Raw genomic sequence first — 26,435 nt, forward strand, 5'->3', positions numbered from 1 at the left:
TGCACATCTGTCCATGACCCATTCTACTGTCCACCAGTCACTATCATAGTCTCAATTGTACCATGGAACACCATCCTGAGAGCTCTCCTCCATACCTCTCCTAGGCCGTGGGGCAACCTCTTAGGCAATGTCTCTATCTCTCCAGTACCTTTCCACATCTGGCACAAAACACTGGAATCCTGCCTTAAACCATGTAGCTTAGCTGCCTAAAGAACTAGTCACCATTGATTCAAGTGGAAGTGCAAAATTTTACATGATCTGAAGCCCAAACAAGGTTGTGTCATTGGTGCATGTAGTAGACATGTGGAAAATGAGAAATAGGGACCGTCAGCAGGTCATTGTAGTGAAGCAGTAATCAAAGGCTTGCTTCAGTTATCTAGGAGAGAAGGGTAGCAAGTGTCACGGGGACGTGAAATTTTAAGATGCTTTAATCTTGCTGATAACATTTGATTAAATTATTAATCAAATGTGTAAGGTTGTTCAGCACATGTGATGCACATGGCAACTATTTCATGGCCAAGGACCCTGAGGATGTAGCGGGTGTCAAAGGCAAAAGTTGTAATAAGTTATGTCTAACATTTACTAGGTGGTACTGGGTGTCAGATTTGGGCCTAGACCAATTTACTGGCCACTAATGTCAATGGTGGCATTAGAGGCTAGGCATTAATTAATTAATTAATGCCAGTCTAAGGGTCAATAACTGCTTAAGGATACTTGGAAGACAAATTGGCCTAGCCAATTTAATTATTGGCTGGTGGAATTAATTTTTTGAGCACACGAATAATTATTAAATTAATTTTCAAAATTAACATTCTGAAAACTAATTTAATAAGTTAGATAATGGTGGGAAATGGGATTAGAAGTCTACCACTTGGTTCAAGTACTTCCTCATTCTATGCTTACTTGTAGGCTGGGAGAAAGAGCTGCGAGCTCGCCTGCCGTCTAGTTGCGCCGCCCCCTGGTCTAGTCTCCTCCGCCTCCCAATCCCAACCACCGTCACCACCCTATCTTGTGCCGCCTGTCCCTGCCGACGCCTCCCTATTCGCGAGTTCCTCCTCCAATCACTGCCAACTCAATAGTTGCTCCCTCCGTCTGCAGAGCAACATTCCCCACGGTATCACTGCAACTAGCTTGGTAGGTCCTCAGCAATGACGCACAATGGAAACCTCTGAAGGTCAGACGCTGGTGCATTTTGCGAGTACCCCCTAGCCAAACACCTTGTGCGTCGTCCTTTTTGAGGAATAGCTCTTATCCGTCCGTGCCACAGAGCTAGAACTGAAAGAAACAGCAATATTTGGACAGGTCATAGGATACTCTCCATCTAGGGCCCAGCTTCGGAATTGGCTTCACTCAACACTACGTATTGGCACACCGCAGATTGTGGAGCCAATTCTCATGGGTCAGGGGATCTTCATGGTCCGTGACTCGCCTCTGATGCAACCTGTGAGCTAGTGGATAGCTCACCTTATATCTCCACGAAGGGGGTCATCTATATGGTTCCCTGGCATAGTGGCTTCACAGTGGACGACTTCACACTCCACAATAGGTTTCCTACATACCTAGTCACCCTTCTATTTCCCGGATTGGCGGTAGAGTATCGTCAATTAGTGGAGGACTTTGGACGGCTTTTCGACACAGTTCTTCCTCCCTCCTTCGTGGATACAGTGATAGCCGCAGGAGTCCCAAAGATACGGGTGGCTGTGGAAGATACAAAGAACATACCTAAGTTTCTTGAGATTGAGGCAGGCAGACACTCTTTCAGGCAGCAGGTTATTATGACAAGGCAGCCTAGTTAGTGCCTGCAATGCCATGACTTTGGGTATCAGGCAGAAAATTGCACGCATTTCGAAGCCAAGGCGGCTCAGCCAATAGACCCGCAAGTGGATGCTGATAGTTTTACACGGGTCCAACGACGACAGAGAGGGAGATAGCAGGGGGGCCCTCAGTGAGGCCCCTCAGACACAGCCACAACAGCAGAGAGTAGGAGGGCGGACAACGAGCCCCCCGTCAGAGCACCCTTGAGCAGCCCGCGCCCGTCCCACGCAACAAGATTATCCCACAAACCCTCCTTCTGGGGCCACTTGCCCCCCCTCACCACCCGCCACATACTTCCAATCACCCCACCATCCCTCACCGTTCCTCTTCCCCCACCATCTCCCCCACCGACCAATCCCCTTGATCCTCACCCAGCACATGTGTCCCCCCCTCCCAACCCATTCCCCCCCCTTCCACAGGGGGTGACAAGCCTCACACGCCCATATCTTCTCCTCACTAGCAGCCCAAAACCCCCCCCCCCCTCCCCACACAGCCACTAGCTCATCTGGCCCAGCCGTCTATCACACTTTCCCTTGACAGCCGCAATTGCTCCCACAAGAGTTTTTTTGCAGTGGTCTGTGGTCCTATTTGAGAGTTGCGGAGCGCGGAGAGTTTCCACTCCCTCTAGAGGTGGGGATCTTCGTGGTCCGCAAGTCAAGGAGCGACAGGTACATTTACTAGCACCACCAAATGGACCAAACTATGCTTTCTTCTTTCAGACCTTTCATTCAAGAGACTGGACAATGACACAGATAGAGGAGGAAGTGAGGGTCTAGGTTGCAGACCACATCTCCCAATGGATGGGTGAAGAAGGGCTAGCACTCTTTTCCTAGCAATGGCTAGGGTGCATGATGACATTAACTAGTGGAGTGGAGTCAAGATCCCACTTTTGAGCATTATTTTTCAAGCCCCTACCCAATGGAGCTCACCGATGGATGTGATCGAGTGGCCCCTCGCACAGGCTGCCCGCTCCTGCCAATGCACAGAGTCACACCTCTCAGCCTAGCTGATAGATGCCCTGGTTGTACCGCTTGGAGCATCTATCACCCCCATGGTCCGCACCCGAGAGCCACCATGGGGGAATGGAGTTCATCCTCCAGGCCACCTACGGCCAAGCACATTCGCATGCCCCATAGCTCTTATTCTTCATCAACAGCTTCCACACTGAACAAATGCCCATTCGGTCAGTCACAGGTTTCCCCATGAGTTTACACCTAGCATCCTGGAACGTGAATAGCCTACACTACAGTGGGGCACGTGGTTCCAGGAAATTGATTGTTCGGCAAGAGCTATAGTCTGCCCTTGCTGGACGGATCGACATCTTACTTCTTCATGAGCATAAGCTCACCCCCTCCTAGGCTCATCAACTGGGGAAGCTACTTCCAGGCAGCTCACACACCTACTGGGAGTACTCAATCGGTGCCCACGGTAGGAGTGGAGGTGTATGCACCTATATTGGCCTGAGCCTTACCACTTGTGTGGGAGACCACGGGATGATTGTGGCAGGGAGGGTCCTATGGATCAGATTGGATTTAGGGGACTCACACCTTGGAGTCCTCAATGTTTATGCTCCTCCTGAGGTTAGGACACACAACAGGTTTTGGATGGAGATTGCAATAGGACTTCCAGAGGTGGACTCTTGGATTGTTGGAGGAGACTTCAACAACCTAAAGGCCTTAGAGGACCAGCACGACAGAGGCAGAGATTACAAGGATATGGCAAGGGAGGAGCATGAGGCATGGTAGGTCTTCCTCCTCACAGTAGGAGCATGTGATGCTTGGCAGGACCCAGCTTTTCAGAGGAGGGAGAGGTCGTTGGACTTCTCTTGGGAATACAGGCGGCTGGGTGGAGCACTTTTGGAGCGTCTGGACCGGTTCTATGTGGGAGAGTGGGGGTGCTCTCGAGGAGGTGAGGAGGCAGATTGAGCAGTTCTGGACTAGGGAGTGGGCTAGGGTGAACTGGATCGTAGAGGAGGTTGCAGAGGTCCTAGCCGAGTCGAGCCCTATAGGCCAAGCAGCAGTGTTAGGAGGACAAGAGAGCACTCCAACGAGACCTAGCAGCCACTCAGAGACTACTGCACGAGACACCAGGGGATCCCACTCTCCACACGCAGGAGTTGCGTGCACGGGTAGCCCTTGCTAGTCTTGAGGACAGGCGCTCTGAGTTCTCCTTCCGTACCTCATCAACCTTTTGGGTGCGGAAGGGGGACACAATGTACAATGAGTTTTTTTAGGTGCATCAGCCTTGCACCTTAGGAGATCAGATTCGCAGCATTCGTGATCAGTATGGGAGGATTCGCTCTAGCCCGGATGAGGTGATGGAGATTGCCACTAACTTCTACAGATAGCTTTTTCAGCAGGAGGAAATCTCAGCCAGAGTACAGTGTTGTAGACAGCCGGTTTGGGATTGCATTCCGTCCCTTGTCATCATAGAGGATATGGGACGCTCCCTCCTAGACCCCCTCACAAAGAAGGAGCTAGCTGAGGCCTTCCATGCATAGGATGGGCAGAAATACCTAGGAGAGGATGGTCTTTCTAAGGCCTTCTTCACTACCTACTGAGAGGTGGCCCCTACTACTGGCCTTTCAGGAGATTTTCAGCTTAGGACGGATGCCAGGGAGTTTATCAGCAAGTCTTGTCAGTCTCCTCCCCAAAGGGGGAGACCAATTGGAGTTGTCCCAATGGAGACCGAACACCTTGTTGTTAGTGGCCTATAAGGCACTGGCCAAGATGATCAGTAGTCAACTCCACCCCGTGCTTCCAAACATCATTCATGACACCCAAACAGGTTTTTTCCATGATAGGAGCATCCTAGATAATGTCTTCAAGGTGACTGAGTGGGCTCAGCACAATGGTCAAGGATTGGCAAGACTCCTCCTGGATTTTGAGAAGGCCTATGACAGGGTTGACTAGGACTTCTTAGAGGGCACAATGGCAAGGTTGGGCTTGCCCCAGGCATGGATCAGTGGGGTTTCTACACTTTACAGATCAGCCAGTAGGGTTCTCATTGGTGGCAGGGAGAAGTTTCAACTAGAGAGATCTGTCCAGCAAGGCTTCCCTCTTGCCCCGTATCTTTTCTCACTCTTTGTGGAGGTGATGTCCTACTTCCTCCGCTCACGTGTGAGCAGGTTGCATGGCCTTCGACTTCCAGTGAGGGAGGAGACTGAGCTGTTGGACTCAGAGTATGCACATGATACCACTCTTTATGTAAAGGATGATGAGCTGATGTTGGAGAGAGTGAGACTAGCTTTAGAGGTATTTTGCACTGCAGCTGGAGGGAAAATCAACTAGTGCAAGTCAGTTGGTTTTCTTACAAATCCGGACTCTAGCACGAAGTGGGGTGTCCACTTGGGGTTCAAATGGGTGAGCAGGGGACAAACCGTCCGATATCTAAGGTTCCAGATGGGACTCCACATCACTCGTGCCTATCAATTTCTTCCAGTTCTCAACTCTATTAGGCGGAAGCTAAGCTACTGGAGCACAATCCGCCTTTCCTTAGGGAGCCGAGCCGTGATGGTCAACCAGGTCCTCCTAGCGACGGCTTGGTACACCGCCTCTTGTTGGTGCTTCTTCTCGTCTTGTGTGGTTCAACTTTGCCACCTAGTGCGGAATTTTCTCTAGGCTGGCTCAAACGGTTCCATGGATTCTTAGGCCAAAGATGGCGTGGACAACCATCATCCAGCATCGGTCTGAGGGAGGGCTTGGGATCATCGACTCAGAGTTCCAGAGCCTAGCCGTTTTGGGCAAGCTAGTGGTCCGTAGTCTCACACCAAGTGGGCAAACCTGGAGTCCTGCAGGAGGGTCTCCAATAGTGCAGACCGAGGCTTGGTGGTGGATGGAGGCCATCCTTGAGTTGGATCTTCACGATTGCCCAAATCAGGCCACCTAGATCTTCCTTCCTTCACAACTTACTTCGAGTGTGGCAAGGCCTTCGCAAGGCCCTAGTTTAGAGGCCCCCAAGATGTCAGAAGGAGATAGACCGCCAACTGGCGGTCTAGAACCCCCAGGTCAGAGATCGGGACGGGATACAGATTGTTGAGTGCCCCCACATCCAGTGGGTTGGCTGGGAGGCTAGCCCTGCTCGTACTATCAAGATGTGGCGGGAGGTGTACAAGATGGCGGATCAGGAGGTGTTGCAACAGGCATCATGTTGTCAGCAAGGTGCTGAGGTGAGGAGGAGGGAGATTGACTCAGCGATCCCTCAGGAGTGGCTAGACCCCCCGATCCGAGAGCCGGTAGAGCTTGGTGAGGTGTGGGTTGCTAGATTCTCACCGGCAGGTATCCCCTTACAGGTGGCAAGTAGAGTGGGAGGTGCCCCCTAGAGGACTTTATTCACCGTGCAGGATGGGGGGTAGTTGGTTCTTGACAGAGGGAAGTAGGGTGAGGAGATTGTTGTCCTTGGAGGAGGATTTAGGTGGTTAGACTCCAAGGGAAGACCTGGCGACTGTGTGCCCTGGGAGGAGTTTAAAGAGTGGCGCCTTTGGATATGGGAGAGCAGGCCACTTGACTCTCCACCCCAACCCCCCCTCTAACACCAATTGACCACGACCCCCAACCCCACCCCCACCATAGTCCACTTCCCATCCCCCTACGCCCACACCCCTCCCCCTGCGTCCCCTTTCCAATCCCCAGCACAGCCACCCCCCTCCCACCAGCACAACCCCTCCCACCTAGTCCCTCACTAGCCTCACCCCCGTAGTTGTAACCTCCCTCCACAAGGGGCAATGACCCCCACCCTCGCTAGCTCACCTCATCCACAGCCTACCTCCCCTCCACACACCACCACTAGTTCTATGGCAGTGCCAATTCCTCGCGCTTTTCCCTGCCACGCATAGCTCATGATAGAGGAGTTTTTCCATTGTGGCTCATGGTCATACATGAGAGTTGTGGAAAGGAAAATTTTCACTTCCCCTGGAGGTGGGGAACTTTGTGGTCCATAAATCGAGGGGTGGCAAAGCCCACCTATTTGCACCACTAGATGGACTAAACTACACCTTCTTCCTTCAATTTTCTCACTCCGGAGCCTAGTCGATATCTCTAGTAGATGAGGTCGTGAGGGACCAAGTATCAAACCATGTCTAGCAATGATTTGGATAGGTAGCACTTCTAGCACAACAATGGGCGAGATGTTGGATGGTCGTGTGGGGCTGAAGTCCCACACCTTAGCATCATCTTTCGAGGCCACCCCCTCCCCCCCCCAGTGGATCTTACAGATGTATGTGATTCAGGCTGCACGATTCTATCAAATGACAGAGTCTTGTCTCTCAACATGGCTCATGGATATAGGTTGTGCAACCAAGAGTATCTATCAACCCCCTTGTATATCACAAATCTACCATGCAGGAATGGAGTTCACACTCTAGCCTGCAGCAAAGTGAATGTGCAAGCCCCATAGTTCCTCGTCCTCAACTTTGTCTACACCGAATAGGAGCATGTTCATTAGCAACTACTAGCCCTTCCCATGAGTCTACATATTGCATCCTAGAACATGAACATCCAGCAAAGTGGGGTGCTTGGTCCCAAGATGGCAAGAGCTACAGCTAGCCCTCGTCGAATGGATTGATATCTTTGGAAGGTACTCCTAGGGAGATCACACACCTATTGGGAGCACTCCAGCAGCACGCACGGCAAAAGTGGAGGATTTTGCACTTCTATTGGCCCGAGTTTGTTGTCTTGTGTGCGAGACCATGGGACGATTGTGGTAGGAAGGGCACTATGGGTCAAGCTAGATGTGGGGAACTCATTTTGGGGGGTCTTCAACATCTACGCTCCTATGAAGGTTCATGCACGCACCAATTTCTGGATGGAGGTTGCAGCAAGGCTCCCTGTGGTCGACTCTTAGATTGTTGGAGGTGACTTCAACAACCTAGACACCCTAGAGGATTAGCATGGCTTCAGTGGAAGGTTCCAGGACATGGCTAAGGAGCAGGAGGCATGGGAGGACTTCTTGTAGTGGGCGCACAAGATGCTTGGAGAGACCCCATCTTCCACATGTGAGACGATTCACTGGAGGGTTATAGGAGGCTGGGTGGCACCCTTTTGGAGTGGCTAAACAAGTTTTATGTTGGGAAGTGGGGGTGCTCCAGAGGAGGGCAAGTTGGGCACCTGGCGGAGACCACCCTCGGAACATTGTCTAGTGCTACTCCCACTGGAGATGCTTGCCTTTGCACCGGACACTTGCTCCTACCACATCCCAAATTGGACCTATGGAGGGGAGGAGGTGAGGAGGTAGATTGAGCAACTCTAGACCAAGGATTGGGTGAGGGGCAACCAATTCATAGAGGAGGTGGCAAAGGCTCTAGGGGAGTCGAGTAGGATTTGCCGAGAGGCAACTCTCCAAGCTCAACAACAGGGCTGGGAAAGATGAGGACACTTCGGAGAGACCTTGCAACCATCTAGAGGTTGCTCTAGGAGGCACCTGGAGATCTCACCCTACACATGCAGGAACTCAAAGTGCGGGCAGCCCTTGTAGGCCTAGAGGATAGGTGCTCAAAGTTCTCATTCCACACCTCAGCAACATTTTGGGTGCAGAAGGGGGACACTATGTGCAAAGAGTTCTTCTAGGCTCACGAGCCACGCATCTCGGGAGACCAAATCTAGAGTCTCTACAACCAATATGGAGGGTTCGCTCTTGCATGCTTTTCTATAGATAGCTTTCTATAGAATGGAGATCAATACGGTTTTCTATTGACAGCTTTTTTAGTAGGAGGCAGCATCAGATAGGGTGCTCCGATGTAGACAATAGGTGTGAGAGTGTGTCCCGCCCCTTGTGACCGAGGTGATGGGACAAGCACTCCAGCTATTCATGGAGAAGGAATTAGCTAAGGTGTTCGACACAAGATGGGCAGAAATGCCTTGAAGAGGATGGGTTGTCTAGAGCCTTCTTCACCACTTTTTGGGAGGTGATGAAGGAACCCCTGCTCTAGGCTTTTCAAGAGATTTTCAGGTTAGGCCGGATGCTAGCGTAGCCTATTTGCAAGACTAGTCAATCTCCTCCCCAAAGGGGAGACCACTTGGAGCTATCATAGTGGCCGCCGATCACCTCGTTGTCTCAGTGGGCCTTGCCCAAGATGATTCGCAGCAAGCTTTGCCCCATTCTCCTAAACATCGTCCATGACACAAAACAGGTTTCGTTCAGGATAGGAGCATCTAGGACAACGTTTTTACCTTTTTTTAGGCCATTGAGCAGGCACAGCATAGCAACCAAAGGATGGCAATGCTTCTACTGAACTTTGAGAAGGCCTGCAACAGGGTTTACTGGGTTTTCCTAGAAGGTGCCATGGCACGATTGGGCTTCCCTAGGAGTGGATCAAATAGGTCTCTATCATGTATAGGTCAGCCATCAACAAGGTACTCATAGGACACAAGAGGAGGGAGGAGTTCTCCTTGGAGAGGTTGGTTCGCCAACAGGGCTGCCCTCTAGTCCCCTGCCTCTTCCTACTCTTTGCAGAGGCGATGCCTTGCTTTCTCCCCTCTAGGGTGAGCAGCCTATGTGGCCTCAAGCTTCCAATGAGAGAGGAGATAGAGCTGGTGGACTGAGTATGCCAATGACTTAGCCCTCAATGTGGAGGATTATGAGGTGATGTTGGAGAGGGTGAGACTGGTATGCACAGCTGCAGGGGTGAGGATCAACTGGCAAAAAGTCAGTGGGGTTTCTGAGAGATCCAAAGTCTAGCATGGAGTGGGGTATCCACTTGGGTTTCAAATGGGTGAAGAAGGAACAGATTGTGCGTTACCTTGGTTTCTAGGTGGGCCTCGACATTACCCTAGCCGAGCAGTTTCTTCCAGTAATTGATTCCATCAAATGAAAGCTGACCTACTAGGCCTCTTAGCGACAACCTGGTATATTGCTTCCTAGTGGTGTTTCTCTTCATCCTTTGTGGCGCAGCTTTGCTAACTTGTGTGAAACTTTCTCTGGGTTGGGTCCAAGGATCTTGGCCCAATTGATTATTATCCGGCATTGCTCTTAGGGGGAGTTGGGAATCATCAACCCAAAGTACTAGAGCTTATTGGCCCTCCTAGGTAAGCTAGTTGTTTGTGGGCTCACTCCAGGGGGGCAGACATGGAAGGTCTTGCTACAGGAGGGCCTTTAAGAGTGCATGTTGTAGCTGGGTGAGGACTAGAGGCCATCCTTAAAATGAATCTTCACATCAGCATAGATTACCCCACCCAAATCCTCCTTCCGTAGTTTCTTATGAGTGTGGCAGGGCTTGTATAAGTCCCTAATTCAAAGACCTCCAATTTGTCAGGAAGAGGTAGGCCACCTACCAGTGGTCTAGAATCCCCACATCCGAGATCTTGATAGGATCCAGATCAATGAGTGTCCCCCATATCCAATGGGTCGGGCCAGCCCTACCCATACTGTGAGAGTGTTCAATGTGGAGGGAGGTGTACAAGCTAGTTGACTAGGAGATCTTATAGCAAGCATATTGTCACCAGGTGGTGAGATCTTATAGCAAGCATATTGTCACCAGGTGGTGATACTTTTTACAGTTGCTTTTCTTATTTACTTATATAAATATTTTATTTTTCTTTTCTTTTGTTGTTGTTGCTTTTTACCCCTAGGGTTCTCTTGAAATAAGCGGGATCTTTGCATGGCCAAAAGAGGCAGCCATTGGGACAAATTGGACTAATGGTTTGTTTGAGCCTTAGGACCAGTTCCATATTGAATGGGCACTGAAGAATAGAATGCCAGTGGTTTGGGACTGTGTGCTTAGCCACTGGAGATGGTGCAGGACAATGAACCTGGCCAAGATAGAAGATGCACATGTGAGAATGCTCATGGAATAAAAGTCACTGTAACTGAGCCACATTACACTTTTGATGTGGTCGCAATGATAAAAGTTGCACAGAACAACTAGAGGAATGCAGGGGTCACCATCCCTAAAATTCAGGGAGTTACTATTTTTGGACCCTAGAATCTATTCGCGTCATTGTCTTCGTTTTTACACGAGGATTAATTCTCTAGTCTGTGCCGAGATCAAATTTTACACCGATCATGGAGAATTTTAGACCGGAAGGTTTAAACAGGAAAATTGTTACATGTATGCCATGTGGCACAAATTCCCAAAAGAAAGAGAGAGAGAGAGCATTAAAAAAAACGTAATAGGCATAAGGGGCAGATTGGAGAATGAAGTTTGGAGAAGTTGAGGGCAGATTGCTGCAAGAAAACAAGCCATGGAGAGTACTTCTACGTCTCTAACTCAAGCACAGAGGTAGAGCTTGCTTCCTCTGATCACCTCTCTCTCTATTCTCAGAAGAAATGCTTTGCATAATGGATTGATTCCATCGAAGGTACAATTCTGTGTTTTCTCTACTCATGCTGAATAAGAATAGTGAACTTTGCACATGCTGAATAAGAACAGTGAACTCTGTTCATACTGAATCGTAAGAATAGTGAACTCTGCTCATGTTGAATAAGAACAGTGAACTGTGCTCATGCTGAATCGTAAGAACAGTGAACTGTGCTCATGCTGAATAAGAATAGTGAACCTGCACAAACTCTGCTCATGCTGAATAAGAACAGTGAACTCTGCTCATGCTGAATAAGAATAGTGAACTCTGCACATGCCATGCTGAATAAGAACAGTGAACTCTGCACATGCTGAACAGTAAGAACAGTGTGCTAGACAGTAAGAACAATGAATTCTGCACATGCTGGACAGTAAGGAATGTTGATCTGGACATGCTGTATTGTTCCTATGTAGCTGGGATACTAAGAAGAGATGAAAACCAACTGTTCACAGGTTATGTATTTTTGGAACATTACCATTTTTGTAATTTTCTATCTTTTAATTGATAAAGAAATACCAAGAGGGGCGCCGGTCTTCGGGGCCAACCTGGTGTTGAGCGAGGGAGAGAGGTCTCTGTTTATGTGTGTGTATGTAAAGTCCAGTGTTAATTGAAGGAACTACCGCTTTATGTGAGTCATAGACCGGTTTCACATATGGCTGCTAATATGGAGTTGAGAAAGTGAAGGGAGATTAAGATAGCAATCCCAAGGATTGGTTGGACCCCTCATTCGGGAGCTAGTGTTTTGTTCACAGTCCAGACCGGTGAAATGGTCCAAACCTAGTTATTGGGCCCCTATGTGCCTTGAGAGAGTTCTGGGAATGACACCTTTAGATTTGGGAAAGCCAAACCCTTGACAAGGTGGAGTGGGACACCAAAGAGTGGCTTTGGCCGGCTATGGTGATTGCCAAGAAGCCCCAAGGCTTTTTGGCCTACATGGCACGGATTGGCAAGCACATCTTGATGCAGGAGAACACAGATTGGAGCAGAAATAGCATCACCATCTACTAAGGCTTTCCATTGGACCTTTTGGTGACACTTGTGGGATAGCTAGAGCCCGTGGAGAGTGTCTCATTTCTTGTGCATGGAGGCTTGGCAGTTCGAAGTTACCTAGCTTAGATGCAGCAAGATGGAGTCTAAAAGCATTATCCACTGCAGCACATGGAAACCCCAAAGCCTTGCCTTTGGTCTTATGGGGAAGTGCAGTTGGTGTGGAGAGGAGCATTCCGGATTCTTCATTATGTGGCACCTATCCTAGGTTATCTTGGAAGCCGTGTTCTGGCAAGCAGCTAGCCAAGGCCACCACTTATTGTATGAGGCAAAGATGCATGATACCATTATTCTCATCAAGCCAGGTGCCTGTGTTGTGGTCAGTTTGGAGTATTACCCATCCAATAGGTACTAGAGCTGACACCAAGTGGTCAAAGATATGGGAGATTATTGGAAGCCTCACAGTTTGGTACATCTAGAAGACACACTATCAATTGGTTCTAGGCAGTAAGTATCTGACCACTTATGAGACTTAGCAGTGTCAAAGATACGGATCTAGACCATGGCTATGGCGGCTTGTAGGCATAGATTGAACTCATGATGACATTGACCAAGGACTGAAGACCAACTATTACACAAGTGAATTAGGTTCCAAGATGGCAGCTTGGACTCATAAACACAATCTTGTGTAGGACTGACAAAGACAAGACACTTAACTGAAAGTACAAAGCATCATGACATTGTATTCATTCCATATGAAAAGTGGTAGTCAAGTACAATGCTTTATAGTTGCTGGATGGGTACAGTTTTCCCTCTCTGTGCATATGGGATTCTTGCATGTCTTTAGTCCAAACTGCCTCATACAAAGAGGCTACATTAGATGTGATTGCAAATATCTCAACACCCCTTCTCAATCACAACCAGAAAGTACAAAGTGTGTAGAGGCTTTAGTGAAAGCAACACCTGCAAAGTGTGGGCACACCATAAACATGGCAAAACGCTAGTGGTTGTCGTAGAAAAAGGCTAAGTGTGGGTACCACAAACATGGACATCCAGAGGCTGTATCAAGGGTCTTACAAAGGCTGTAGTACAAGGCTACATGAGGAGTTTATAAGCTTATGATAAAGACATTTGGACTAGACATTACAAGGCTAAAAAAGTCAGTTAAAATTTGGATCAAGGACCAGCAGACCCTTGCAGTTTTCAGCATTACTTTTGACATAGATCTTCAATTCATTGTAGGTCTTCTTGTCGGAGTAGTTCAGCTTGCTCTTTTTAATCATGTACTTGCTCTTCACTTTGCTTGCCGCTTCAGGGTCTTCATGATTTTTTTGCTTCTTCTTCTTATTCTTTTTCTCTTTGATCTTTCCTTCATGGTAATCATTTTCATGGACTTTGCTTGCATTAGTCATCTGGTTCTTTTCTTTATGGTCCCCCTCAAGCAAAGGTACAATCTTTGAGGCATCAAAAATGTCTTCAAACTTTTGCACTTTCATGTCTTCAAGGTCTTCAAATGGATACACTGATGGCATTTGGATATAGGCAGCTCCATGTCTTCCTGTAGGTAGAGTAAGATCTTCTATGTAGTGTAAATGGGTCATAAGATACATGTTACTCTTCATGAGAATCATTGAAACTCAACTTCAAATCCTTGACTTTTTGACCAGCAAAAAGAGTTGAAACCTAATGTGTCAAAGGACACAAGAAGGTAGTGTGAAAACACACTATGCTTAGTGCTAACAAGCACTATCTTGATAGTTATGCTTCTTGTGTACCGGCTTGCAAATGCCTTCTAATCTTCCTTATTAAATGCGCAAATCTTTATTTGAGCTTTAGTGAATTGATGGATCTGAAGGTCAGAACCTTGCTTGAAAAAAAAAGCAAATAATGAGCTAGATGTAACTTGGCTATGGCTTCCACCAAATTAGGGTTTCACAATCGACTGTGTTTTTTCTGATTTCAGCTCGTATAGTTAATAATTCCATGCGCAGATCAGTGAGGAGGAAGCTTAGACCATGGCCTTAAAAAGCCCTATGGTCACGGGTCTCGATTTGACACGTACAGCTCGCAGTGATGGTACGATCAGCCGCAGGCGCTTTTTGACAGCGATGGTGAATTTTGAGCAATGTCATGGCATAGACAGGCTGATGTTGACGATTGTGGTGACAAGATGATGCGCCTTGACCTAGGCAATAACTTCTTAGAAGAAAGCATGTTGAGATGAGGCTTGTAGGAGGAGATCAGGAAGCTCCAAGTGAGCTAGGTATAACATGGCTATGGAGTCACACAAGGCAGAAGCTGAGAAAAAAGGCAATGCTGAGCTTGAGTCAGGGCAATGTCAGGGTTCTATGTGATACAGAGAAGCCTTAGGAGTCAAGGAATAAATCTCCAGAAAAGAGCTTGGAGAGATATGCCCTCTACAGAAAGTTATGGAAGCTCAAAGGCAGGGATGTGCAGGCTAGCTATGGCTGCCACAAGCTTTGACTGAGGATGAAGTTGAAAAATGAAGGCATACACTGATCCTCAGGTGTCCAGGGATGAAGAGGAACTAAAGTAGCAGAGAGGAGACCTGAGACATGCTAAGCCATGCTCAGTTGAGCTCTGATACCATGTCAAAGATGCTGATCTAGAGCATGGCTATGGTGGCTTGTAGGCATAGACTGAACTCATGATGACCAAGGACTGAATACCAACTGTTACACAAGGAAATTAGGTTCTAATATGACAGCTTGGACTTATAAACACAATCTTGTGTAGGACTAACAAAGACAAGACACTTAACTGAAAGTACAAAGCATCATGACATTGTATTCACTCCATATGAAAAGTGGTAGTCAAGTACAATGCTTTATAGTTTGGATGGGTACAGTTTTCCCTCTATGTGCATATGGGATTTCTACAGCCTGCATGTCTTCAGTCCAAATTGCCTCGTATAAAGAGGCTACATTAGGTGTGATTGCAAATATCTCAACAAGCAGAGTTCTAAACCTTGATCATCCACTCTCTCCATAGCCACTGGAATCAAGTGGAGGGTGACTCTCGAGCTTGTGAGGATCTCTGACACCACTTCCAACATACCTAGGGTGGCCATGAATTATTTTTAATGATCCAAGCAGGCAACCCCAGGTGGCACTACTCTCCTCCACCATGGCTTCTATCCCCCATTCCCCCAAACTACCGTGATAGGCTTATATATATGATCCCAGCTTGGCCTTGTACCAGCTCTAGCTAGCCTATTGATAAAATACAATACATGTCACGAGGATGTGAAATTTTAAGATGCTTTAATCTTTGCAATAACATTTAATTAAGTTATTAATCAAATGTGCAAGGTTATTTAGCACATGTGATGCATATCGTAGTTATTTCATGGTAACTAGCCAAGGACCTCGAGGATGTAGTGGGTGTCAAAGGTAAAAGTTATAATAAGTTATAACTGACAAGTACTAGGCGGTACTCGGTGTTAGATTTTGGCTTAGATCAATTTATTGGCCACTAATGTTGATGGTGACATTAGAGACTAGGCATTAATTAATCAATTAATTAATTCTTGTCTAAGGGCTAATAGCTGCTCAGAGATACTTTGAAGAAAAATTGGCCTAGCCAATTTCATTATTGTCTAGTGAAACTAATTTTTTGAGCACTAGAATAATTATTAAATTGATTTTCAGAATTAATATTCTGAAATTTAATTTAATAAGATAGATAATACTAGAAAATGGGATTAGAAGGTTTCCACTTAGCATAACTTGCCCATGCAAGTGGAAAAAACGTTTTTAGGGGCTAATGGAGTCTATTCCAACCATTATGATAGAGAAAAAGGCTGTTAGAGAGCAAGGAGAGGCTGTTGATGTGATTTATAGCTACCAAGGATCGGTCCTAAAGCATGTGACAGCAATTTGGAGCCCTCCAAGAGCAACTGATAGCAGCCCAAGGTCCTTGTGCAAGTGACAACAGACAAGAGGGGGCAACAATCTTTCTGGTGGTCCTAAGTTGTAGGTGGTGGGTTCCATGGTTGTTTGAGCAAGGCAACAATAATTTTTCAGCATTTCTTGTGATGAAACTCTAAAATTTCTCTCTCTACAGCATTCTCTCTCATCCCCCAACCATCTGTCAAGTTATCTTAGCATTTTCTAGTAGCTTGAGCCATGAGAAGAAGAGATTTCAATCAATCTTTGGTGTAAACCCTAATTTACAACAGTAATTAGGGTTCAATAGCTACCTTAGGATACGTGCTCAGAATTAAGGGCCTAGGACTTGAATTCCAATAGCTGAAATTGAGTAATTTCATGGAGATTCAAGAGACCAGTCAGCAAATATCAGATTTGGGGCTGAATTTGTCTTTTAAGGAGCAAAGTGGAGACCAATCCCCAAGCAAACCAAGGGGCAGATTGGTTTGGAGGCTTGCTGGTCAATTTTGATACCAAGAGGCACTTGGATTAGCGGAGGAGATCAGAGGATCTCAGTTGTACTTCTTCCATTTGCAATATAAGATAAAGAAATACCGCAAGGGGTGCCAGTTTTGGGGCCAATAGGGTGTCTAATGTCCAAGATTTAAATGGTAAAGTGTGCATTTTCAGTTTATATGAATTTTACGCTTGTTGTAATTAGTGCTAAATCAAGTTATTTACCACCCTATCCGAGAAGCCTGGTTTCAATATAGAATAAGCCTATGAAGAAGGTGAAAAACTAGTCTATTGGGCTGTAATACGAAACCAATGCGACTCAAAGTGGAAGAAGGTGCTAAAGTCCCAAGTAGCCCGAATAAAAGCATCTCTCCTCCTCATACGCTCTTGGTTGTAGTAAACTCCTATAGTGAGTCTCAAATATCTATGGACCCACAGGTATTCATGCCAAGCATGTTTACTTTTTCATCATGGACTCTTAGATTGTTGGAGACCTAACTAAGATAGAGATGTGAGCTTGTACTCTAGTTTTGTGTTTTATCCACTAGAGAAAGAGAAGCACGAGGTTTTTATTGGTAGCAACCACTCCAAATATGCATGTCTCCTTTGGAAACAAGACCCATCTAGGTCCAGGAGGTATTTGTAGTCATCCTCCAGTCCTAGGGCATTCCCTCCGTCAATATTTCTATCATGATTCGAGTGCCCCTAAGACCCTGAGGGTGTCATCTAGTAAATCTAGTAAAGCAAACCTCTCACCCACCGTAGAAGCATTTGTGTGCAAAACTTCCCCCAAGAAGGGCAAGTGCTGTCCCAACGTGTGGATAGTCTCTGAACTCATTTGACAATTCCTCATCCATCAATGTGTATCCTACATAATATTCAAGAGGTTTTGACTGGGCTTACTTATCGCCAGCGCCATTTCTTGCCATGACTACTTGAGGCCATCCTATGTGCACTTACGTCTATCAGATAGCTTTTCAATTTCCATAAAGTATATGCCTACAAAGTATACAATCACTATCGATTGGATGTCATTGGTCTGTGCTAAATGGTCATAGATGTCATACTATGAGTCCCTTGTGTCATAGATTTGAGTGCTGTGAAGAGACCTTAAATAAATCAAACAAGATCTAACTTAATTCTCTATCCCAAATTCGCATCGTCCTTTCTAAGGAACACCTCTTAGCTGTCCATGCCACAAAGCTGAAACTGAAAGAAACAGCAATCTTTGGTTAGGTTGTAGACGCTCCCCATCCAGGACCTAGCTTCAGGATTGGCTTCACTCCACACTACACATTGGCACAATGCAGATCGCGGAGGCAATTCTCATGGGTCAAGGGATCTTCATGGTTCGACTCACCTCTATGGACGCAGCCCATGAGCTAGTGGATAGCTCACCTTATGCCTCCACGAAGGGGGTCATTTATATGGTTCCCTGGTATAGCAGCTTCATAGTTAAGAAGTTAGCGCTCCACAATAGGTTTCTTAGACACCCGGTCACCCTACTATTCCCCGGATTGGCAGTAGAGTACCACCGGTTAGTGGACTTTGGACGGCTCTTCGGCATAGTGATGTCTGCCTCCTTTGCAGATGCAGTGACAGCCACAGGTGTCCCAAAGGTACGAGTGACTGTGAAAGATACAAAGAACATACCAAAGTTTCTGGAGATTGAGGCACGCAGACACTCCTTCAGGCAGCAGGATTTTGTGACTGGACAGCCAGGGTAGTGCCTGCGATGCCATGACTTTGGGCATCAAGCAGCAGATTGTACGCGCTTCGGAGCCAAGGCGGCTCCGCTGACAGGCCCACAAGTGGATGCTGACGGTTTTACACAGATCCAAGGACAACAGAGAGGGAGACAACAGGGGGGCCTCAATCAGTCCCTCAGACTCAGTCACAGCAGTAGCAGAGAGCAGGAGGGTGTGCGACGGCACCCCCCAACTCATCCCACCCAGCAGGATCACAGATCTCCATCTCCATTACCCACAGAAGCATCACGGGCCCCCCCATCAAAGATCCCATAGCCCCCACACCCACCCCCTCCTCAAGGATCCCCCCCCCCCGATCCCATCCCACAGCCCCCCCTTTCCAAGGCCACCCGCCCCCCCCCCATACCCGCCTCCTACCTCCAATCACCCCACCATTCCGCGATCTACCTCTTTTCCACCTTCTCCCCCTCCAATCAGCCCCCCTGATCCTCACTTAGTACATATGACCCCCCCCTCCCCATATAGCCACTATATAGCCACTAGCTCATCTGACCCAATCGCCTGCCACTCTTTCCCTAGACAGGTGCAGCTGCTCCCACAGGAGTTCTTCCGTAGTGGTCCGTGGCCCTACTTGAGAGTTGCAGAGCGCAGAGAGTTTCCATTACCTTTGGAGGTGGGGATCTTCGTGGTTTGCAAGTCAAGGGGCAGTAAGGTCCATTTACTAGCACCACCAGATGAACCAAACTATGCTTTCTTCCTTTAGACCTCTCATTCAGGAGACTGGACGATGACACAAATAGAGGAGGAAGTGACGGGGCAGGTTGCACACCACATCTCCCAGTGGATGGGAGGACTAGCACTCTTTTCCCAGCAGTGGCCAGGGTGCATGATGGACATTAAATGGTGGGCAGGAGCCGAGGTCCCATATTTGAGCATTATTTTCCGAGCCCCTCCACAGTGGAGAGCACCGATGGACGTGATCAAGTGGCCCCTCGCACAGGCTGCCCACTTCTACCAATGTACGAGTCACGCCTATCATCTTGGTTGATAGATGCCCTGGTGGTACCGTATGGAGCATCTATTATCCCCATGGTTTGCCCGAGAGCCACCATGGGGGAATGGAGTTCACCTTCTAGGCCTATGGCAAAGCGCATTCCCATGCCCCATAGCTCTTCTTCTTCATTAGCAGCTTCCACACCGAATAGATGCATGTTCGGTCAGTCACAAGCTTCCCCATGAGTTTACATCTAGCATCTTGGAATGTGAACAACCTCCACTATAGTGGGGCACGTGGTTCAAGGAAGTTGATTGTTTGGTAGGAGTTGCAGATTGCCCTTGCCGGGACGGATCAACATCTTACTTCTACAGGAGCACAGGCTCACCCCTACCTAGGCTCAATGGGTAGGGAAGGTACTTCTAGGCAGCTCACAGACCTATTGAGAGTGCTCTATCCGTGCCCATGGCAGGAATGGAGGCGTATGCATCTCTATTGGCCCGAGGCTTACCACCTGTGTGCGTGATCAGGGGACGATAGTGGAAGGGAGGGTCCTATGGATTAGACTGGACATGGGGGACTCATGTCTTGGAGTCCTCAATGTCTATGCTCCTACGAAGGTTAGGGCACGCTGTAGGTTCTGGATGGAGATTGCAGCAGGACTTCCTGAGGTGGACTCCTGGATTGTTGTTGGAGACTTCAACAACCTGGAAACCCTAGAGGACTAGCAGGGTAGAGGCAGAGACTACCAGGGTATGGCTAGGGAGGAGCAGGAGGCATGGGAAGTCTTCCTCCTCGCAGTAGGAGCACGCGATGCATGGCGGGACCCAGCTTTTCATAGGAGGGAGAGGTGGTTGGACTTCTCTTGGGGGTACAGGCGGCTAGGCCGAGCTCTTCTGGAATGGCTGGACCGGTTTTATGTGGGAGAGTGGGGGTGCTTGTGAGGAGGCTAGGTAGGGCAGCTGGCTGGCACCACCTTGTCTGTCCACTGCTCAATTCTCCTCATACTCGATGCTCTAGCTTCAGCCCTCACACACGATCTTGTCGAATCCCTGACTAGATCTACAGGAGGGAGGTGGTGAAGAGGCAGATTAAACAACTCTAGACTAGGGAGTGGGACAGGAGGGACCGGATCGCATAGAAGGTTGCAGAGGTCTTAGCCGAGTCGAGCAAGATTTGCCAGGAGGCAGCCCTATAGGCCAGGCAACAGAGCTGGCAGGAGGAGAGAGCACTCCGACAAGACCTAGCTGCCACGCAGAGACTTTTTCAGGAAGCACCAAGGGATTCCACTCTCCACATGTAGGAGGTGCGCGCACAGGCAGCCCTCGCCGGTCTTGAGGACAGGCGCTCGGAGTTCTCCTTCCGTACCTCAGCAGCCTTTTGGGCACGAGAGGGGGACACAATGTGTAGGGAGTTTTTTTAGATGCACCAGCCTCGCACCTCAGGAGATCAAATTCGTAGCCTCTGTGACCAGTATGGGATTCGCTCTAGCCCAGTTAAGGTGATGAAGATTGCCACTGACTACTACAGACACCTTTTTCAGCAAGAGAAGCAGGAGAGGCAGGCTCGGCCAAGGGACAATGTTGTAGATAGCAAGTCTGGGACTGCATTCCATCCCTCGTTATAGAGGAGATGGGTCACTCCCTCCTAGACCCTTTCAGTGAGAAGGAATTAGCGGAGGCTTTCCATGCATAGGATGGGCAGAAATGCTCGAGAGAGGATGGTCTTTCGAAGGCCTTATTCACTACCTACTAGGAGGTGGTGAAGAACCTATTGCTGGCCTTTCAGGAGTTTTTCAGATCACGACAGATGCCTGGGAGTCTATCGGCAAGTCTTGTCAGCCTCCTCCCCAAAAGGGGGAGACCAGTTGGAGCTATCCCAGTGGAGACAAATCACCTTGTTGTCAGTGGCCTATAAGGCACTGGCCAAGATGATTGGTAGGCGACTCCGCCCCATGCTTCCAGACATCATTCATGACACACAGACAGGTTTTGTCCGGGATAGGAGCATCCTAAACAATGTTTTCACCTTCTTCAAGGCGACCGAGTGGGCCTAGCACAGTGGCCAGGGGTTGGCTATACTACACTTGACTTCGAGAAGGCCTATGACAGGGTTAACTGGGAGTTCTTAGAGGGCACTATAGCGAGGTTGGGTTTCCCCCAAGCATGGATTTGCGAGGTCTCTGCACTCTATAGGTCAGCCACTAGTAGGGTTCTCATAGGTGGCAAGAGGGGGGAGGAGTTTCGGTTGGAGAGATCTGTACAGCAGGGTTGTTCTCTTTCCCCGTATCTGTTCCTACTCTTTGCAAAGGCAATGTCCTACTTCCTCCGATCACGTGTGAGCAGGCTACATGGCCTTCAACTTCTGGTGAGGGAGAAGACATAGCTGCTTGATTCAGAGTATGCAAATGATATTGCCCTTTATATAGAGGATGATGTGCTAATGCTGGAGAGAGTGAGACTAGCTCTGGAGGTGTTTTGTACTACAGCTGGAGCGAAAATCAGCTGGCGAAAGTCAGTTGGTTTTCTTACAGACATGGACGATAGTTCGGAGTGGGGTATCCACTTGGGGTTCAGATGGGTGTGCAAGGGACAGACCGTCTGATACCTAGGGTTCCATGTGGGACTTAACATCACTCCTGCCCAACAGTTTCTTTCAGTTCTCAACTCTATCAAGTAGAAGCTAACCTACTGGAGTACTGTTCGCCTCTCCTTAGCGGGCCGAGCCCTAGTGGTCAACGTTGGTGCTTCTCCTCGTCTTGTGTGGTTCAGCTTCACAGCCTAGTGCGGAATTTCCTCTGGGCCGGCTCAGATGGTTCCAGGGACTCTCAGGCCAAGGTGGCATGGGCGACCATCATCCGGCATCAGTCTGAGGAAGGGCTTGGGATCATAGACCTTGAGTTCCAGAGCTTGGCCCTTTTGGGCAAGCTAGTAGTCTGTGGGCTTACACCTGGAGGGCAGACCTGGAAAGTGCTTCTGTAGGAGGGTCTCCAAGAGTGTAGACTGAGGCTTGGTGGTGGTTGGAGGCCATCCTTGAGATGGATCTTCACGACTGCCTAGATCATGCCACGCAGATCCTCCTTCCTCTATAGCCTACTTCTTGTGTGGCAGGGCCTCCGCAAGGCCTTAATTCAGAGGCCCCCAAGATGCTAGGAGGAGATAGACCGCCAGCCGGTGGTCTGGAACCCCCAGATCTGAGATCGGGACGGGATACAGATTGACAAGCACCCCCACATCTAGTAGGCTAGATGGGAGGGTGACACTGCTCGTATTATCAAGATGTGGCAAGAGGTATACAGGATGGTGGATCAGGAGGTGTTGCAGCGGACACTAGGTTGTCAACGAGGAGCCAAGTTGAGGAGAAGGGAGATTGACTCAGCAATCCCTCAGGAGTGGCTTGATTCCCCAATCCGAGAGCCAGTGGAGCCTGGCAAGGTGTGGGCCGCTAGATTCTTATCGGCAGGTATCCCCCTACAGGTGACAAGTAGAGTGGGCGGCGGCCCCTACAAGATTTTCTTCACCGTGCAGGATGGGGGGCGTTTGGTCCTTCATAGAGGGCAATAGGATGAGGATATCATTGTCCTTCCTTGGAGGAGGATTCGTGTGGTTGGTCTCCAAGGGAAGACCTAGCATCTGGACCCTTGTTCTAGGAGTTTCGAGAGTGGCACCTCTGGATATGGGAGAGCAGGCCACTTGATGAGCTGGAGTGGGACCTTGGAGAGTGGCTATGGCCGGCCACTGCGGTCGCCAAGAAGCCACTGAGGTTCTTGGAGTACATAGCTAGGATTGGTAGACATGTACTGATGCAAGAGGACATGGATTGGGTGTCTTCGCGTAGCAGATACTGGGCGGAGCATAGCATCACAGATGCCTTCCGTCGGACTTTCTGGCGCCGCCTATGGGACAACTGGAGGCCGAGGAGGGTGTCGTATTTCCTGTGGCTTTTGGCACATGGAGGTCTGGCGGTTGGGAGTTGGCTGGCCCAGATGCAATAGGATGGAAGGTGTAAACGCTGCCCATGGCAGCTTTTGTAAACTCCAAAGCACTGCCTTTGGTCTTGCGAGGCGGCACAGCTCGTGTGGAGAGGAGCCTGCCGCATTCTTCGCCGTGTGGCACCCAGCCTTGGATGTATCTCATGGGGGGCTTTTTGCAGCAGGCAGTCAGCCAGGGCCATCACCTTTTGTATGAGGCCGGGATGCAAGACACAATTTTCATCATTGAGGCTGGGTCTTGCACAGTGGGCGCCTTGGAGGCTTTACCCAGCCGCCGAGTACTCGAGCCCACAGCAGACCGCTCAAAGGTATGGGAGATCGTAGGGAGTCTTACAGGATGGCACATCTGGAAGGCACGCTGTCAAGAGGTTTTCGGAGGGGAGTGCCTTTCAGTACAGGCGACTTTGGCAAAGCTTTGGACTTCCATAATCCACTCCCTCCGCGGCCGGTGGGACTAGGTGCAGGGCAAGTCTCGAGCTCGTCAGGAGCTCTGTTTTCACTTTCTATGCACCTGGGGCGGCCAGGACCTGTTCTTCATGATGCAAGCAAGCAGCCCCAGATAGTGATACACCCCCCTCCATGGCTTCTTGCCCCCATCCCCCCTAGACTGCCTTGAAAGGCTTGTATACATGATGTATTTGTGATTTGCATCAGCTCCAGCTAGTCTGTTGAACATGAGCAGTCCGTTTTAATCAACCTTTTGAGTAATATAATTAGCCACATTTTACTTGCAAAAAAAAAATCATTTTGATGACCTAATCATAATGGCGGTTCTAGTTGGCTCAGCCAACAAGGATGGTAAATGGAACTTGCCTTCCTCTCTTAAAATGTCTTGGTGGTCTTTATCAATGGAGGCGGTTGCTGCTGTGATGGTGCTGGCCACCAACCTAGCTGGTTGTGGTGGTGCTGGTGGGCTGGTGGGCTGGTGGGAACTCTAGCTGCTCTCACCTCAAGGTGGTGGTTCCAGTGGTTGGTGGCCATGGGCAATGAAGACCTGGCCATAGCAGCAAGTGACTTGGTGGGTAAGTGGCAAACCTGCTGTGTGTGAGAGTTGGGAGTGAAGTTTGTGGGAAAATCAAGGATGCAGGTTCCTATGCAGCATGCCCGGGGTTTACGAACATCAGAGATGATAGCTTCTTTCTGTCCCCATCCATGTTCCATGTAAATATGCACTCGCACGATTGATCTTTCTTGGTTTTCCCCCATCCCCATGTCCCATCCTAATTTACTGTCCCATGTGACTATGGCTAAGAGCTTCAACAAGGCTGCCTAGAATGCCAGGTCTGAGGCTACCTATGGTTAGAAGTACCCTCAATTTCCCTTTGTGAATGGGTTGCTTTTATGAATACAGGATTGGATGATGTAGAAAGCAACTCCTTAACAGGCCTGAATGTTTTACGTGTTTCTTTGATTTTTAGATCAGAGCATTTGCATATTGCAGGACTAATCGATTGTGAAATGCAGGTGAAATATGTTTGCCTTGGCAACATGAAAAGCAAGTAAATCTACAGTTTGGAGGTGTTGCAAACACTCCCAACAGTCAAACAAACACAGGTTTCAGCACAGAGGTTTACAGATTTATGATACAACTTGAGCCAAACAACTTGTCTGAAGGGTTCATCAGATCATTCCCTGTCCAGTACATGATTAACATAAATATGTTCAAAAGATCATTGCCTGTCCAACACATTCATGATTTATATAAATATGTTGGAAAGACCAGACAGTCTACATTGGGTCTCTCTCTCTTCAACATCTACTTTAAAGGGACCTCAGAAATAGTTCTTTTTTCAGTTCATGTTAAGTAGCATTCATGGTGGTTCCTATCAAAGTGCACAGATTTCTTCCTAAATGAACTCAATGAGTCAATACACTGGTTTATGTTTCAGCGGGAGAAGTCTACAAGTGAGCAATGGATGTTCACTTTTTCCTCCAAAGGCTTTGCTATTAATGGCTCGTGTGATATTTTGAATTTCTTGTCAAAGATCCTACATGAGCTGAAATCAACTGCCTTCACATAAAAGGTGATCAGGAGCAATTTGACAGCAAAAATGCACCTTCATAGGAAACAAGCTGGGCATTAAAATAGACAGCTCACTTTAATGGATCAGAAGTTTCCTTCTGATAACAATATCCGAGACATTTCATGAAGCCTGGTGCACCCTAATAGAAGCAACCCAATCAACAAATATACAAAATGTGGTACATTCTGACAAGAGCAATTTGATCAATAATTTATTTGGATTTTATTGAGGTTTTGGGCAACCCAAAGAAAGGTACTTGAAATAGTGGAAAGACGCAAGTTCCAGATCAATCACTGCACAGAAAAGGTTGAGCGATGAAGGGAGACCAATCATTTAATTGGCATTAACCAAAACCTTAACCAACAAAAAGTCCTAACGATTTGCCAATGGAATTGTAGCCCAATTGGTTTGAGTGTGGGTTTAGTTTCATGGGGGTTGTCAGTTCAAACCCAACGCTGGGTTTCTCCAGTGGCACAAATCTTTATAAGCATCCAAAAAAGTAGTATGAGGGTACACATCAACTTAGGAAATCCCTCATCACTCATTGGAGCATAGTCTTAATCATCTCCCATGTAGAGAACTTGGGTGATCTAGCTCTTGCCCAAGCAATGATCTATCCTTGCGTATATGTTAACATATCTATCAAGCTCTAGGATGCCTAGATCAGCCAGGCTAAGCTAAATCAATCAATGTCCCTCAAATAGATGTAAGCTAAGGTCTTGTAGGGGCTCCTTGGTAGTCCTCTCAGACGTAGACTAAGTCTAGTTTGAGGCTACCTAATTTGTGAGCTATCTTTGGATAGGCCCTTAACAAACTGATGTTTTGTCTTTGAGAAAGAAAGAAAAAGTGTATTAATGTCTCTAAATGGCCAATGTGGCATATGAGATTGCACCATTACATAAAGTATCTCTCTCATCTAAAAAATGTCAAAGTCATGCCAATGAGACTAGGTGTTAGGTGAGAATATGTAAGAATATATGTACGTTACATATGCAAATGATACTACTAAATAAGGAGAAAAAAAAGATAGAAATGCTCCTCAGTCGAGTATCTCCCTCAAGTGGAAATGCATGCTATGTTACTAAGGCACCTTGACATTTGTCTCCTATTGTTGCTAATGATAGCTCTGATTCATCGATGAAAGGGTATCTAGGTCTCCTCCCAAGTGGATATGGGCATCTCGCACCACTAAGTTCCTCTATCCAAACAACTTTGT

The 26,435-nt window shown here is 48.0% G+C and overlaps 1 protein-coding gene across 3 annotated transcripts in view; it reads left to right on the top strand.

Moving 5' to 3' along the window:
- Positions 1-25,408, top strand: part of ALDH5F1 (aldehyde dehydrogenase 5F1) — a 192,626-nt gene extending 167,218 nt beyond the window's left edge. For all 3 annotated transcript variants that reach the window (XM_087664337.1, XM_087664338.1, XM_087664336.1), the window contains one exon: positions 24,660-25,408. In XM_087664337.1, coding sequence (XP_087520463.1) covers positions 24,660-24,698 — 39 coding nt within the window. In that variant the 3' untranslated portion in view covers positions 24,699-25,408. The remainder of the gene's footprint in view (positions 1-24,659) is intronic.
- The last annotated feature ends 1,027 nt before the right edge of the window (positions 25,409-26,435 follow it).

The sequence above is a fragment of the Lygodium microphyllum genome, chromosome 23, assembly GCF_053477565.2.
Source record: "Lygodium microphyllum isolate KBCC chromosome 23, Lygodium_microphyllum_v1.1.10, whole genome shotgun sequence".
Lineage (NCBI taxonomy): Eukaryota > Viridiplantae > Streptophyta > Polypodiopsida > Schizaeales > Lygodiaceae > Lygodium > Lygodium microphyllum.